General features: G+C 45.0%; 1 protein-coding gene across 1 annotated transcript; it reads left to right on the forward strand.

Moving 5' to 3' along the window:
- The first annotated feature begins 1,959 nt into the window (after positions 1–1,959).
- ZC3H12D (zinc finger CCCH-type containing 12D) lies at positions 1,960–14,286 on the forward strand. Its single transcript, XM_083857232.1, has 6 exons — positions 1,960–2,075; positions 5,887–6,326; positions 8,005–8,144; positions 9,163–9,397; positions 10,040–10,146; positions 10,806–14,286. The coding sequence occupies exons 2-6, from the start codon at positions 5,956–5,958 to the stop codon at positions 11,777–11,779; spliced, it is 1,827 nt and encodes a 608-aa protein (XP_083713358.1). The 5' UTR covers positions 1,960–2,075; positions 5,887–5,955; the 3' UTR covers positions 11,780–14,286.
- The last annotated feature ends 1,487 nt before the right edge of the window (positions 14,287–15,773 follow it).

Genomic DNA, 15,773 nt, shown 5'->3' on the forward strand with positions numbered 1-15,773 from the left:
TAGTTTCACAAACCAGTAAATCCTCAGTCCTCAGCACTGAAACATCCATTAGTGGGGAGATCTTCCCCTCTGAAAACTCCTGCTGCAGCTTTTTCCCACTTGAACATAACAATGGGTTTGAGCAGCAATAAATCAGTGCTGGGAAAACTCAGCATGTTTGTCAGCACAAGGGAGCACAGCAGAAAAAGGAAATGTCTATGAAGCCACAGCCTTTGGTGGTCAAAGGTGTGTCTATGCTAGTGAGTGAAAGGGTGTGAGGCCATCTAAAAAGTTAAATGAGCTCCTTTATTTTTCATTGTCTTTCTGGTAGCTGGTGATCACCAGGGTAAACAGGTTTCAGGAATTGGCTAAGGGTCTTCCTGGCTGCCTACGATTTGAATGATGTTGAAGTCTTTTTTGCTCATGGCTTTTTACAGTAGATGGGCATAGTAATTTCAATAGAAATGAAATTCCTTTTATCTAATTGAGTTCTCTTTTTATAAGCTCCAGTTTGTTCCTATTTAGGTAGTAAAACCCCCATTTTACTGGGAAGTGGGAGATAAAATAACACTACACCAAGCCTGCCTGGGTTATAAATAATGCAGCAACTTTCTCTTTCCAGTAGTACTGCCACATGGTGGTCTTGTGATGAGGCATGTTGCATTGTGAAAGTTTAAGTGGAGCATAGAAGATCCCTCCTCTTTGGGGATGTTTGGACTACAGGTTGGACTTGATGATCTCAAAGGTCTTTTCCAACCTAGTTCATTCTGTGAGTCTGAGTCCAAGGAGTGAGGAGTCAAAGGTTGTGGCTGTTCTGCTCTCACAGCTGTTCAGGGCAGCAGGGAACTAACACGTTCCTTTAGTTGTGGCCCTGGGAACACTTCCCTGTTTCTCTAGCCTTAGCCTGCCTGGCCAGAGCTTTGTGGATTAGAGAAAGTGTTGTGCCCGAGGAGGCTGTGTGCTGCCCCTTTATCCTGTGACTGCCTGGGCACTACTTTAAACAGCAGCAGGGCATCCTAGCTCCCAAAGAGTTTCTAGGAGTCTGGGTGTGATGTAAAAGTGTAACCGTCATTTGGAAAAAGCAACAGCAAGGCTTGCAGCAACCAGGAAACACTCTTTGGATTAAATAGGATACCACAACAAAGGGTTTGGTCACCCTGCTTACTCCCACAGAGTATGCAGGTAGGGGAATTTCTGACTGGGAAAAGTCAACCCTGCTCTGGTGTGTTGACTTGTGACAGTGGCAGAGGTTCTCTCCTTCAGTCGTCCCTTGGGGCAGAGGGCACTGCACATGCAAGAGCTGTCTAAAGCATCCAAAAGGTCCCAGAGGTTAACCCCTCCCAGAGTCTCCAACCCTTCTTGCTGCCTAAAATTGGATTTGAGGTGTATTTCTTCACAAAAAGGTAAGGGAAAAACAGAGGAAAACCTCAGGTTTCCATGAAGAAGTGCCTGTCAGACTTTGCTGTGGACAGGCTGAGCATCTCTGAAGCAGCCTTTCAGTTGAGGCACCAGTAGGCTTGTTTGGTTTTGATGTTTCATTGCAGTGTCTCAGATCAGGTTCCTTCAGACATGGAAGTGTTTAAATGAGGCTTTGCAATATGGGGTGCTAAGCAAAATGTTGATTTTTTAAAAGTATTTTTTCCTACGTTTCCCCAGAGGTCAGGAATTTGCCAGATGCATGGGAATGAGGCTGTGCTAACTTGGTACAGCAAGCCTGGTGGAAAACTTCACTTGACCCAGAATTCTTATGCTATGTTCTCACTGCCCAACGTTCTGCATCCCTGCTGGAGTAAGTTTGACTAATCTTTGCCTCTGACTCAGAACAGAGATGTGTTGGGAACCTCTTTTATTTCTTTTTTCCTTCTGAAAAATGAAGTGAAAGTTTATAAAAAGTTATGGTTATAACCAAATGAGGAAGTAACACCTTCCTATAAAAAGAGTTCTGCCCACTGCACTTATTTGCTCTCAGCTGACATCAGCCTTGCCTCTAAATACGAGCTGGTGACTTCCTTGTGAGCCTGGTACTCTCTGAATCCAGCTTCTGGCTGGAGCATGGTGGGACAACTCTGCTGGGCCACAGAAAGAACAGCTGCCAGGTAAGGTGCAGAGCAAGAGGGGGTACCTGTGAGCACAGCTTGCTCCCTGGGGGGTTTGGCTTTATTATTTTTAGCAAACAGAGCAGGGAATGTGGGGAAGAAAAAAAGCAAATCTTTTCTTACTCATCAAGACAAAAAAATGACTGGTGTTGCTATGAAGAGTTTATGTACATCTCTAATTTGTGAAAATAAAAATTCTTATTTTTCTGAAGGTAGAGCAGCCCATCTACTTTTGGGGAAACACCACATGGCAGGGCTCCAGTGGGCTGTCAGTCTTAGGTGGTTTGCAGAGTTATTCTCAGGGGTGAAGGAGGAAGAGGGCTGAGGTGTGAGGGGCAACACTACAGTGGCAGGGAGCAGTAGCTGTGCTCCTTGTGCTGCTTGGCATACACATGAACTTCAAAGACCTAAACCTGCTCTGCCTTGACCACTGCCAGCTCTGTCTGGTGCTGTGTCCCCTCTGCCTGTGCTTGGACAGAATGGGGCCTCTGGGGGGGCTTTGAGGAGCCCTTACTCCCTCTGAGTCAAACTGGTCCTTATTGTGGTTCTGTGGCCTGAGGCTGCTGGAGGTGCTGCTCTGACTTGTCCAGAAGGACAAGGAAAAATTAAAGTCATTCAAGATGTAGTAGTTACCACCTCTTTGGAAAAGTGCTCTCAATTATAATTTTCTAATCTTAAAAATCTGTTAAAATATACCAAAGGCAGAAAACCATAAGAGATCTTTTGATTTTTTTGGTCGAAAGTACTCATTGAAATATTAACATTCTAAAATGTTAAGGTTGAAATAGAATTTTGGAAACCTGACTGAGCCATTTCTTCTGTGTGTGTGTATCTGTAAGAGGAGTCACACCACCACAGAAAGAGTGCTTTTTAAGCTAGAACACAGCATGGGCACACCATTATATATGGATAAATTGTTCTATGAATGAGAAGACTTTGGCTTCCAGCGGTGTGAAAAAAACCCAAAAACCAGCTGCCAGTGAGATCAGCTGAGATGAAGGGAGGAAAGTGGCAGGAGGAAATCTAAGTAGTTTGCAAATTAAGGTCATAAAGTTTATAAATGGAATTTCCCAACCTATTCGTGATAGCAAAAGCTGGACTCTGTGATACACAATTTCTCCTCTTGTCATTTTTTTGTGCTGGTTATAAGCAGCCAGCTGACCTGCTGGACCTGGACACACTCCTGACCGTGTACTAATGTGCAAGCCAGGGATTTTATTGCCCTTTAATTCCCACTTGAGAAGGGTGACCTCAGTGTTTTATGTGACCAAGGTTTCCATCCCAGTTTTTCCAAATTGTTCTCTCTGTGGTGAAAACCCTGCAGTGACTGTATCACCCATTTTTAATGTATGGCCACACTGCAGCAGAAATCCAGTGATTAAATCCGCAGAATTACCATGTTGCTGGTGATGGCTGATATTGCATCACCTCAACCCCAGGCAGCCATCCAGGGCTCAGTGTTTCCCATGCCTACCAAGCCAAAGGGATTCACTGCACAGAAGGACCAAGCCTTGCAAAAAGAAGCAAAGGGTGCAGACATGGACCACGGGCTTGGTGCTGCCTGGGATGGAGCTAGGTAAGTGTTGTGGTGAACAACTTTCATCCAGCACCTGCTCATGTGAGCTGGAGGCTGCAAGGTGGATGTGCCCTCTGCCCCCTCTGCAGCTGGAAAGATCTCTGGTAAAATTCTGAAGGATTGAATCGAACCTAATTTCAGATGAAATCCAGGACAAATGTCCATGCAACACAATGTGATGCTAATGTGAGAAATGGTTATGATAGTAAAAGAAAAGGGTGCAAAAAAAAAAAAAAGGGGAAAAAAAAAAAAAAGAAAAAGCATCAGAATAGACAGAAGTACAGGTTTGAAAACAATAGTAATGGCTGTTAAAATATAGGTAAATATTTTCTTTTCAACCTGAAGACAGATACTAAGAAAAGTTTTTAATTAAAAATAATTTATTTTTTAAATTCTAGGCATAAAAAAAAATGCAAGTAGTACACTTTTGGAGCCAGCGATTGCATACCTGAAAGCAGGTCTTACTGTGATAATAGCCCAGACATGACTGCTTCTGGTTTAATTTGTTACATCAATGTATTTCAGCTCAGACAGTAGCTGTTTCAAAGATAAGAAAACATTTCAATAATGAAAAAGCAGACAAATACATTTTCACCTTTAGTCAATGAATTAAAAACAAGGATTAGAGATGTAAAAATTGCTACAGAGTACACTGTGAGGAAAACAGTCACTGATTAAAACAAGCAATGCTTTAGTTTAGATGGAAAAATACACATGGTAACTTACAGTTATGACATATTTAAGGTATGCTTTATTTTATTGATGCTATTTGTAATTTTTAACTGAGTTCCAGATTTCCCCCACAGAATACCTGAAATTTTAAAAAGCTACATGGAAAAGTAAAGGTCAAAGTTTCACAAAGTGAGGTCATAACTAATTATCATGCTGAATTAATCAGTTTTAAATTAACTGACCCCAAAGTGGATTTCTTCCCCACAGCCTAAGAGGGCTTTTATGCCTTGGGGAGGAGCTTCACTCCCAGCTGCTTGTTTCCAGTATCTCCATGCCTTCTTCTACATGGTTTCAGCTTCTGACTCCTGGGGTGGCCACTGCTGGGCAGGGAGTGGCTGGAGGGCTGGGAAGGGGAGCTGGTGGGTGGGATGTGGTCCCGGCTCTGGGCTCAGCACGGAGGTGGTTGTTTGGTCAGTGAATTCTGCATCTGACCACAATCAGCAAAGGGAAGGGAGCCACCCTTACACCCCTCCTGTGGGCAGAAGAACCGGCCATAGCTTTTAACCAGGTAGCACCAATAATTGCAGTGATGGAGCAAGAGATGCTTTAGTGGAAGCAAGCCTACATGACTGAAGGTTATTTGGCTTGATGGATGAGTGTCACTGTGTGTGTTCTCCTGTGTCATGCTTGTTGGGCTTAGGCAGATCTGGGTATCCCTGACTGCTGCTCATCACCTCCATTCATTGGGTAGACCAGAAATGTACATGGTGCAGTTCTGGAGAATATGAAGTAGCTTTTTCCCACTTTTGCACACTCATTTCTGAATTACCTTGACAATAAACATAAGTGAAATTGAAACTGCTTTCTGAATCACCTGCTTCAAAACACTGTCCTGATGGCTTTCAGAAAAACAAGCTGCTTCTCTGAAAATAGAAGCCCTCACAGAAATAGCAAGTAACAGGAAAAGAGTAGTCAGGCATCATTAGAACTGATGAGTGACCGAATTTCAGAATTTATGTCTGTATACGCACAGACCGACACATAGTAGGAAAGATAAAACTATTAAAAAAAATCAGTTTCCAGATACTTTGCAAACAGTCTGCTTCCTTAAATCACTGAATGAAATTTGCTATTCTTTTTAAGTTGCTATGGCATCTAAGCCCATCCAGTAAAATTTGACAGATATTTATCTCAGGCTGACAAACCACACAGCAGATTGAAAATCCCCTTTGTGTCATTTCCTGTGAGATAATTCTGAAGAACCAGCTCACGCATGCAGCCCCTCTGTGTGCAGGCAGCTTGGCACAGCTCACCAAGAAAGGTGACACCTGTCTGACATAATCTTTGGAGAGTGACGAACATTGCACGGGACACTCTGGTGCTTTTATAATTAAGAGCAGACCAGGAAAATGCTTTAATGCTGAGAGAAGACTAGACAGCCTCCTCAGAGAGAAGACAGCTAATCTGCTGGTTTCTGCTGTGCACTAGGCAAGGAACAGAGACGATTGCATGTCCTTCCTTAATGCTTGTGTTTTGTTGTTGCTAATCTTTCCCTCCCTAAAGCTGATGCCTGTGGGACACATCTGGGAAGACAGGATCATCAGGTTTAAAGGAACATAAGTGCCTGCTAAAATGGCACTGGCCAGTTCAATTTCTAGCAAAGCAGCACCACCACACTCCAGAAAAGTTTCTGCAGCAGGGGTGGAAGCGCACCAGAGCAAGATGGATTTTTTCTGCAAGCTGGGCTATGGTAAGCAGGACATCTGCAAAGTGCTGGAGAACCTGGGCCAGGAGGCCCTGGAGGATGATGTGCTGAAAGAGCTGATTCGGATGGGGAGCAAACCTCAGGCTCTGGAGAGCCAGGCTCAGCCTTCCCAGCCCAAGCTGGTTGCCCGTGGATCGTGTAGCACCAGCCCGGGGCTGAAGTGGCTTGGAGAAGATGGAAGTGATTCCTCCGATTCCTTGAGACCCATCGTGATTGATGGCAGCAATGTTGCAATGAGGTAAGCTCTGCTTCCTGAAAGGCATCTCTCTTCCTCTGATGCTTTTGAATCTTAAAACTGATGGCTGGAAGTGCTTTCTCCTTCAGGTGAGAGGTGCATTGATGGATTTGATGTATGAACAATTGCTTATTCCTGTTCTTTGACTGATGCACAACTTTTAAAATCCTGCTGTCTTGATGCTCATGAATATGCACATCACATGCAATTACTCTGCATTCTGAACTTTTATAAGGCAATCTCTGCCTGCTCTTTGTGGCAGTGTCTCTCCCTTTGAGCTCACCATTAAATTGCTCCTCTTTTCAAATGGGCACCTAGGATTTCTAAACCTGAGATATTTCCAGGGAAAATCTGATGAACAGATAGACTACCCAACTAATCTAAGGAGAGGGGAAATAAAGTCAGGTGTCTGTGACTTCTAAAAATATCACAGTTGTACTGCTTTGACTTGCAAGTAACTCCAAAAATGTTCCCAGCTTGTATAATTTCTTTGTTGGTTTTCAATTTGGCTTCTGTTTTAGGGAAATTGATAGTTGACTTGTATTGAATAGATTCCTTTCCTCCTTAGTCTTTCTGTTTCTGGGAAATGTCACATCAACCCATGCTGGCCAATTACATTTCCTGGCACTATGAAAGCACTCTTACAGATGGGGAACCTGGCATGTCCCTGTGGATGGAATGTCCAAAGACAGAAGTGGGTTGGCCTCTGTTTATCCAAGCAATACAGAGCCAGAAGTCCAGGATGCACTGGCTATCCATCTGCTTTCTCTGTTAACTTCCCTGTCCACTCAGCAGGGCCAAGCCTATCCCTGCAGGCTGTGACAGGGCAAAAGAAGGCTTCCTCCTTCTGTTAGCTGTCCTATGGGATGAGATGAGACCATATTTCCTCTGGTTAGAGAGAAAAGTGGCCAAGCACATCTAGAGCCACTGGAGACTAAGCAAATTATGCCATCTTGTGAGTGAAGGGAGGAATCCCAGCCAAAACCAACACTTGTCTTTGGGCTTTCCTACCTCTCTGTGCAATGAAGAAAATATCCATCTACTACAGCAAGATAAAAGAGGGCCTGAGGTGCCTGTGGCCATCTCCACTGATGTCTTGTCCCTTTTTTTGGTTCTCTGTATTTCCTATCCTACCTCTCACAGTTTTTCTCCCCCCATATTTTATCTCATGTTTCCAAAAAAGATCACCAGTGGAGTGCCCTGTGATCACACCTGCAGCTTCTTCAGCTATTAAAATCTCTAATGGCTCTGTTCCCACAGAAGAAAAAATCCCACATTTTGTTTTTCAAAGGGTAGCCTCATGGGTTTCTGCTTGTGCAGGACAAAACTCTCAAAATTTTTCAGACAAGGCATGTGAAAGGTTTGTCAAGGCCTAAGATCTTGCTGGTATTTTAAAACTTAAGTTAATCCAGATACAGCTGGACAGAATAGGCTTGGGTCACAGAAATGGGGAATAGGATACCTCTGTTTTTAAGTATCCAAACTGTTTCAGATAAATCTTTGGCTCTGCTGGAGGGGGTGTTTGGATCTGTCCCACCAGGACACCCTGCCAGGTTGTTTTCTTGGAAACTGGTGAATGACACAAAAGCTGTTTATTTTGCCTTTTCATTACTGGCTTAGTTAAAGAGAACTATAAACCTCATAGAAGCTTTGCCTCATCATCTTCTCTCTTTCTTTATAGTCATGGAAACAAGGAGGTGTTCTCCTGCTGGGGGATCCAGCTGGCAGTGGATTGGTTTCGAGAGAGGGGACACACTTACATCAAGGTTTTTGTCCCACTCTGGAGAAAGGAACCCCCTCGACAAGACAGCCCCATTGCAGGTGGGTCACCATCCATTTGGCAACCATTAGGTTCAGTTTGGAGACAGAGGGGGTGTGAAGAACCCAGTACAGGTGGTTTTTTTTTTTTTTTTTTTTTTTTTTTTTTTTTTTTTTTTTTTTTTTTTTTTTCCCTGTAAAGACAAGCACAGCGTAAGTTGTGTATCAGGCTTCCCTCACTTAAATGAGTCATTAATTCATTGCCCCATTCAGTGCTCCTGGCAGGCAGCTAAAACTGCTTACAAGGCTTTGTTACATTGCTTTAAACCTTCTGCTTAACAAACACAAGGTGCTGCCAAGCTGAGTTAAAGAAGGAGTTTGCCAGCTTGCAGTGACTCTACGGAGCCTTTGAGGTGTGCCAGGAGCCGGTGATGTTCATTACTGCACGACTATTTTCTGTCAGCCTGCTACCCAACACAGAGTTGGTTCCTGGGTTGCCCTTCCAGGAGAAGAAAATCCATCAGCAGAAACCTGTGGAGGGGAGTGAGACTCAGTTTGTCTGGAAATAGATCAGTGAGGTTTGTGCCAGCAGCTTGGTGTCTGCAGATGAGGCGGATCTGCCTTCCTGCAGAGAGGGAATGGCAAGAGCTCAGAATGTCCTCAACAGCAGCAAAAGAAGTTTACTTATGTATTTTATCACACACATTTTATCTCCAGGTAAAGCTTATATCAAGGCTGGGTATGACCCGACTGGCATCAGCAGGGTAAAAAGGGCACTGCAAGGATTCAGTATCAAACTCTGGTGTAGAATTCAAGGCATCCTTTTACAGATAAAAATTAAAAGTCAAAAAAGGGTGTCTCAAATTTTACAAGTTTTTGTAACAGACCTAATTTTCAAGTTGCCAAAGAACCACCAGATATCATTGCATCTGAAAACTGCACCATGAGTTTCCTAAAGTGCTGAAATATCTTTAGATTCCTATAGTTTTCTAGCAGACGATTGAGACCTGCTCATTACTAATTAATTACTTTCTCTTTTATTTTTGCTTCCCTCATCTACTTCTGCCAATCCCCCCACCAGATCAGCACATTCTTGGGGAGTTGGAAAAGCAATCTGTCCTGGTCTACACACCCTCTCGGAAGGTGAAAGGCAAGAGGGTGGTTTGCTATGATGATCGCTACATAGTGAAAGTGGCATATGAGAAGGATGGAGTCATTGTTTCCAACGACCACTACCGGGATCTCCAAAATGAAAACCCTGAGTGGAAATGGTTTATTGAGCAGCGACTACTCATGTACTCTTTTGTCAGTAACAGGTAAGAGATGGATGGTGTTACAGAATTTAAACATTATGGGCCAAGTCAGCCCCGGCATCAGAACACCTCCCAACAGGAGCAGAACACATGAGCCTTGTTATGAAAGGAAGTTACTGCAGCTTTTCTTATCTTCTTTCATGAGTTTCCTATTCTCTCAGCTTTGGTCTTAAAACCTCCCATGTCACTTTTCTATGAACCTTTCTACTGGAACAGCAGCATTAGTGATTGGCTTTGCTTCTTTCCAATCCAATTTGTGATGTTAAACCAAGGGTTGGTATCTTTTAATTTCTATTTCCTGTAAGAAGCAGAATTAAATCCATGAGAGGAGGCTGGCAGGCAGTATTTTTAATGCCCCTACATGACAAAATAGGACTTTTCCCTGTGTTTCTGCAATCCTAGCCTGCTAGAAGAGACAAGAATCTGGTCTCTCTGGCCCTTCACCATCCCTGTCGAGAGAAAGGTTTCATTCAGGCACTTGCACCACACCTGCAGGGCTGAGCCGAGTGCTCCTCAGTCTATTCATAACCTCTCCTCTCTCCTGAGTTTCCTAATAGCTGAGGTGTCCAGGGGAAGTGCACTTCACTGAGACATCCACTGTGCACAGGCATGCTCTTATTTCCCTGACTTTTTTTACTTTTCCAGGTTTATGCCTCCGGATGATCCATTAGGCCGGCATGGACCCACCTTAAGTAACTTCCTCAGCAAAAAGCCAGTGCTTCCTGAAAAAAAATGGCAGCCTTGCCCTTATGGTGGGTTTCTCCTCATGCTGTGAACTACCCCTGCTTCCCAGCCAAGCTCTCCCTCAGCCAGGGGCCAGTGCTTTGTGCTGTCCTGCTTCATGTGGTAGGAACTCGAGTAGGGGTTGCTCAAAGGTGTGATGCTTCTTTCCCCTCCTGCTTAAGTGGCTCCAGCCTCAGCAAAGGCAGCAGATGTTTCTGGCCCCTCCATCCTCACCTGCACACAGCACCCCTGGGCACTGTGGCTGTGCTGGCTGCCCTCACACACTTCTCACCTTGTGGAGTGGGTTTTGCTGCAGCACTTGGGAATGGTCATCCAAACACTTTCCCTCTCTCCCCTCCCGACAGCCCCCTAGCAATGTGCAACCTTCCCAGAGGTAAATTTCAAAAGCAACCTTTTGTAGCAGCAGGCCTCCCACCCACCGAGTTTAGGAACTGAAACATGAATATCAGACACTTCCAAAATAGCAGAGACTTCCTTTCACTGCTGCTTCACCCTGCTATTAATATCAGCAATATTTAAATCTGGGGTCAACAGTACTGAGTTTGAAAATAGTACTTCCCCTTTTCTCTGTGCTCATCACATGCAGTGCTGGGGAGAAGTGATGTGTGCATTAATTGATGTTGGTGCTAGTGACAACTTCCTGACTGGTTTGTTTTTATTCTTTCAGGCAAGAAATGCACCTATGGCAATAAATGCAAATTTTACCATCCAGAGAGACAACATCAAGCTCAGCTTTCGGTTGCTGATGAGCTCAGGGCCAAAACGAAGGTCCCGTTAGCGCAGGGGAAAGAGGAGCAGAGGTGTCGGTGCTCAGCAGCCAGAGCAGAGCCTGCAGCCCGCCGTGCCTGCACAGAAACTCTGCGGGCAGCCAGAGCCTGCTCTGGGCCCTCCTGCTGCCCGGGCAGCTCCCAGGGTGGCTGTTCTGAGCAGACTTTCCGTGCCTGGGCCAGCAGTCCTGGCCCTGACCGGGGGCTGGACCAGCACTTGCCACAGCCGGAGGCGCTGCTGGAGAGGATGTCAGCAGTGTCCATCGGTGACCACACCTGCGGCTGCGGCTGGTCCTTGTGCCCCTCTCAGGACAGGGGGGCCACGGACAGCCCCCACCCCTGCGCTGGCCTCAGGCACAAACTGTTCTCACTTCATCACCCCCAGAGCCTGGACCACCCGGGCTCACCCCGGTGCCCTTTCCAGCCGGGAGCGCTCCCAGCTGTGCAGGGCGGGACGTGCCCGGAGCACAGCTGGGCCCAGGAGCGCCATGGGCACGGAACAGGCCACAGGAGCCACTCCATCCCTCGTGGTGCTCAGCACAAACAGGCCCTGGAGACCCAGCAGCCTGCTGTGTTGCAGTCCACAGCTCTGTCCCCTGGCAGGCTTCCCCTGTACAGCGAGCCCCAGCTGCAGCAGCGCCCCTGTTTCCCCAGCCAGCCCCCAGGGCAGCCCTTCCAGCTGGATTCCAGCCATGCCTACCCCAGTGCCTCTTACAGGGACTACTGGCCCATCCCAGCTGCAAGGCCACCCTCTGCCAGGCAAATAAACACACACAGGGAGCTGTGCTCCCCTTATCCTTACAGTGTCATGGGCCAGGTCATGCCTTTGTACCCCACTATCCAGGATAAGGGGACTGGAGCACCTCCCCTATGAAGACAGGCTATGGAAGTTGGGGCTGCTCAGCTTGGAGAAGAGAAGGCTGCATGGAGACCTCATAGAAACCTTCCAGTATCTGAAGGGAGCCTACAAGGAAGCCGGAAAGGGACACTTAATCAGGAATTCTCGTGATAGGACAAAGGAGAATGGCTTCAAAATGAGAGCGGGTAGGTTTAGATTGGATTTTGGGATGAAATTCTTACTTGTGTGAGTGGTGAACTAGAACAGGTTGCTCAGAGAAGTTGTGGATGCCCTATCCCTGGAAGTGTTTAGGCCCAGGTTCAGTGGGGCTCTGAGCAATCTGATCTAGTGAAAGCTGTCCCTGCCCACGGCAGCAGGAGTGTTAGAACTGGATGATCTTTTAGGTCGCTTCCAAATCAAACAATTCTATGATACTGCCTGCTGGATTTTAATGATTCAAAGATGAAGGAACTTGTGAAACCTCCAGAGCAAACCATTCCCAATAAGCACAAGTCCTTGGAGAAGAAGATGCTATTCTTAGGCTTAACAAAGTGTTTTTAGAGGGTATTATGACAAGGATTACAGCTGCTCCAGGAATACAAGTATAAACATCAAGTCAAGGCAAAGGCACAGCAGTGGGATTGCATTCCACCTCCCCTCAAAGAGAACAGGAGGGCTCAGGGTTACTGGGCTGTCAGCATTTGAAGCTCACTGGTGGCTGGATTCAGGATGGTGCAAATTTTCATTAATGCCCCAAAACACTAGACATGTTTTTAGTCCCAACCTATGGTTCAACTTCTATAAAAGAACTGTGCTCCCAGTCAGGCTGCCTGTCCCGCCTTGCTCAGCCAGCAGAGAGGATGATCTGGCCTGTTCCCCTTGCACAGGGCTGTCCTCTCTGTTAGAAGGCAGCTTTGGGTCCCTGTCGTTACCTGATTCAAGCCCAACCCGCTGTCAGTGAGCTTTCAAAGCCACATCTCGGGCTTCTGAAGAATGCTGAGAGCACACAGAACCGCCAGCAAGGGGATGAGGTCCACCAGAGCACCTGAAGGAAGACACAGGTACATTTCTCAGAAAAAGGACACACACAACATAAATCAAATCAGGGAAGTCATCTTCAGTGTAAGTCCAGGTGTGGACTCAGAGTTCAGAGTTGGTAATTTAAAAAATCCAGAAGCCCCAATGATGCTAAAGAGAAAAAACAAACAAACAAAAAAAACCCCCAGACCCAACAACAAATCCACAAAACTTGAAAGTCTCTTCTGTATTGATCAAGAAATCTATTATTGACTTAACCCTTAATTACCAAATGTGGCCCTCATAATGCAATGATACAGTAAACTATGTTCTCTTAGGACATGTTTGATTTTCAGTAAGCTGTAAAGCTGCTAATCTCTGCATTATCCCACCAAATGCTTCAAATAATAAGGTTGAGTCTGAAGGTTTTTGGCATTATACCAAAGTTTAAGTATGTCGTATGACATGTTTTAAAAATGCTTTAACATATTATAAAATGTTCATGTATAACACTTTGTTCTCAATAATATTTTCTGGGTTTTACTTTGGTGGTTTTTTTTTTTTTTTTTTTTTTTAAATATTGTTTAGTTTTTGGTTTTGTTTGCTTTTTTCCCCCAGTCCTCTTAGACCTGATGCTTCAGCATTCAGGTGGGATTTTCAAGCTCTCTGACCCTGCAGTATCTCATTTCTCTGATGTGCAGTGTTGTTAGTTCCAGGCAGGAATTAAACATGGTCCTTGATGAGAAGTTGGAATTCTGTTGCTTTCACAAAGGTAGCAGTAATTTACCCTTAGTCACATTATCACATGATGCATTTCCTGAAAGCAATGATAGGGGAAGCCACCACCTGCTTTTTCTTTGTTTGTTGTTACGGTGTTTGGAGAATCTCCAGAAAATAAGTATACTGTATCTGTTTAATTTCTTATGCCTCTGTGGTTGGCTCCAAGAAACATCAATTTGGATTTTGGAGGTATGACTTACATTCACAGAACACGACAGTTTTTTCCATATGTCCTCTGGATTGCTGGAATGGCTTTTAAATGTATCCACTACATACTGCATAAGAGTTAGAAGTTGTCTGAAAACAAAACAATGAAAAAAATTCTCTATGATATGCCTTGAAAAGTACTGGAGACAAAGTGTGAGGCCAAGTGGGAAAAAACCTTCCCCCCACTCAAACAGAGCAAGTCCCAAATGGCAGCACTCAGAAAACACACACAGCAATGGAGCAGGATGTAACTGTACATGTCAACATTAATTTTCATGTCTGGCATGCATGTTACATATTTCAAATACACAAAGCATTGAAAAATCCATAGGAAAATTGGCACACTGCCTTTATATGGTGCCCTCAGCTTGCTGGAGACATACATAAACTTTCCTCCTTTTCCTTTGAGGATGCACAGGAATTCGGTGGCTGTTCAAAACCCTGTCAATGTTTAAATTTTTTTTCCTTTTCATTTCTGTCATATTTACTGAGAAATCTTTTTGTAAAATACATAGAATGTACACTCTGCTGAGAAAGTGTCTGAGAAAATAAATCAGACTTTGGTGCTAAACAGAATTTGATTTCCCTTGGCTCTTGTGCTCACCAGAGGGTTTTTTCTCATGGGGATTTTGTTGGAAGGGCAGCTCAGCAGCAGCGCTGTGTCACTGAGAGGAGCTCTGCTGCTGGCCAGGAGCCCACAGAAAGCAGGGACTGCTTCCCTTTTCCACCACAGCACAAGCACATGGGGCTCAGGAGCTCCTGCTGCAGGGCGTTTTGCACTTTCCAAAGCAGGGATTTCTATTTGCCTTTGTCAGGCCCTGGAGCAGGGGAAAGGGCTGTGAGCAGAAAGAAGGCGGCAGCTCTTGGACAGAGGGTAAGAGGCTGTTGCTATTTGGTATCTCTGCTGAGATGCATTTTTGGCCAGCTCTAGCTGCCAAGTTGCAAATGAACCCATAAATCTTAACAGGCTCAGAAAGCCCTTGATGTTCTTTGCTTTTTGGTTGTCAAGACTCTTGTAGAAGAAGCTGGAAGCACTGAGAGCAATCTTCCAGGAGATGGGCTGCTTTCCCAAGGGAGATTTACGGAGTTGCCAAGTTCATTTTAAGAAAGAAAGAAAGAAAAAAATCTTCTTCCTTTCTCTATACTCAGCCTTTCCCAAAAAGGCAGAAAGCCAGAGACTCCCTTGCAAGGGGCTAGGGAAACTATACACAGATATTTCACTGAAAAGTCTTGCGTCACCCCTGCAACAGCTCCTCAGCATAAGAAGGGGAAAGAAGGTGCTCTTTGCAGTCCTGGGCACATCACAGCAGCTCCCTCCACCTCTTCTAAAATACAGAAACCTCTCCTTCAGAGAACATGGATGACAAGCCTACTAATGTGGTGAACTGAGGTACCATAAGAATTAATGCCATAAAACAGTCTGTAAAGGAGATAATCTTGCTGGGTATCCAACACTTGCCACTTTATTCTGAGAAGTTTTGATAATATTTTAGCACAGTTCCCACAAGAGCTGGCACAATTCATAAGCAAACATTTGAACTAATCACAAAAACTGAACAGAACATGACTTCTCTCCAACTTAAAAAATGTTGCTAGGGAAGAACAAGGTCTGTACTTCACCAAGCATGACAGACCTCTGCACTCACTCGTGGATACACAAGACTGCTGTAGGGTCCATATCCCATGCACTGGTGGGACTGGGATGCTTTGAACTCTTGAGAAGAGTTTAATATTACAGCACCATTAGCATTATTAAGAAGGTGCTATAACTTGAAATAGATAGCAAAGGGATTTTTTTATAGTATTTTAGCCACATCCCTTCTCCATCCCAGCTGGGCTCACTGCCTCGAAGTCTTTCAGCAGGCTCAGAGGAGCTCTTTAGTGAGATGTGTTGATGTGCTGACTTGGCCAATGCAACCCAAACAGACATGCAAGTGGAGCAGAGCAGTGAGTGAACACAGAGATGTGGGGACAGCACAGGTGAGGCAGGGAGCCAGAGAGTCAGGACAACACAGGCAGGGCTGTG

The sequence above is a fragment of the Zosterops lateralis genome (genome assembly GCF_965231275.1).
Source record: "Zosterops lateralis genome assembly, chromosome: 3".
NCBI lineage: Eukaryota > Metazoa > Chordata > Aves > Passeriformes > Zosteropidae > Zosterops > Zosterops lateralis.

Excerpts from the sequence above, each read along its gene's own strand:
- ZC3H12D (XM_083857232.1), top strand. The coding sequence starts at position 5,956 with ATGGCACTGGCCAGTTCAATTTCTAGCAAAGCAGCACCACCACACTCC. Across the intron at positions 6,327-8,004 it reads GGCAGCAATGTTGCAATGAG|TCATGGAAACAAGGAGGTGT; the intron begins GTAAGCTCTGCT and ends CTTTCTTTATAG. Across the intron at positions 8,145-9,162 it reads ACAAGACAGCCCCATTGCAG|ATCAGCACATTCTTGGGGAG; the intron begins GTGGGTCACCAT and ends TCCCCCCACCAG.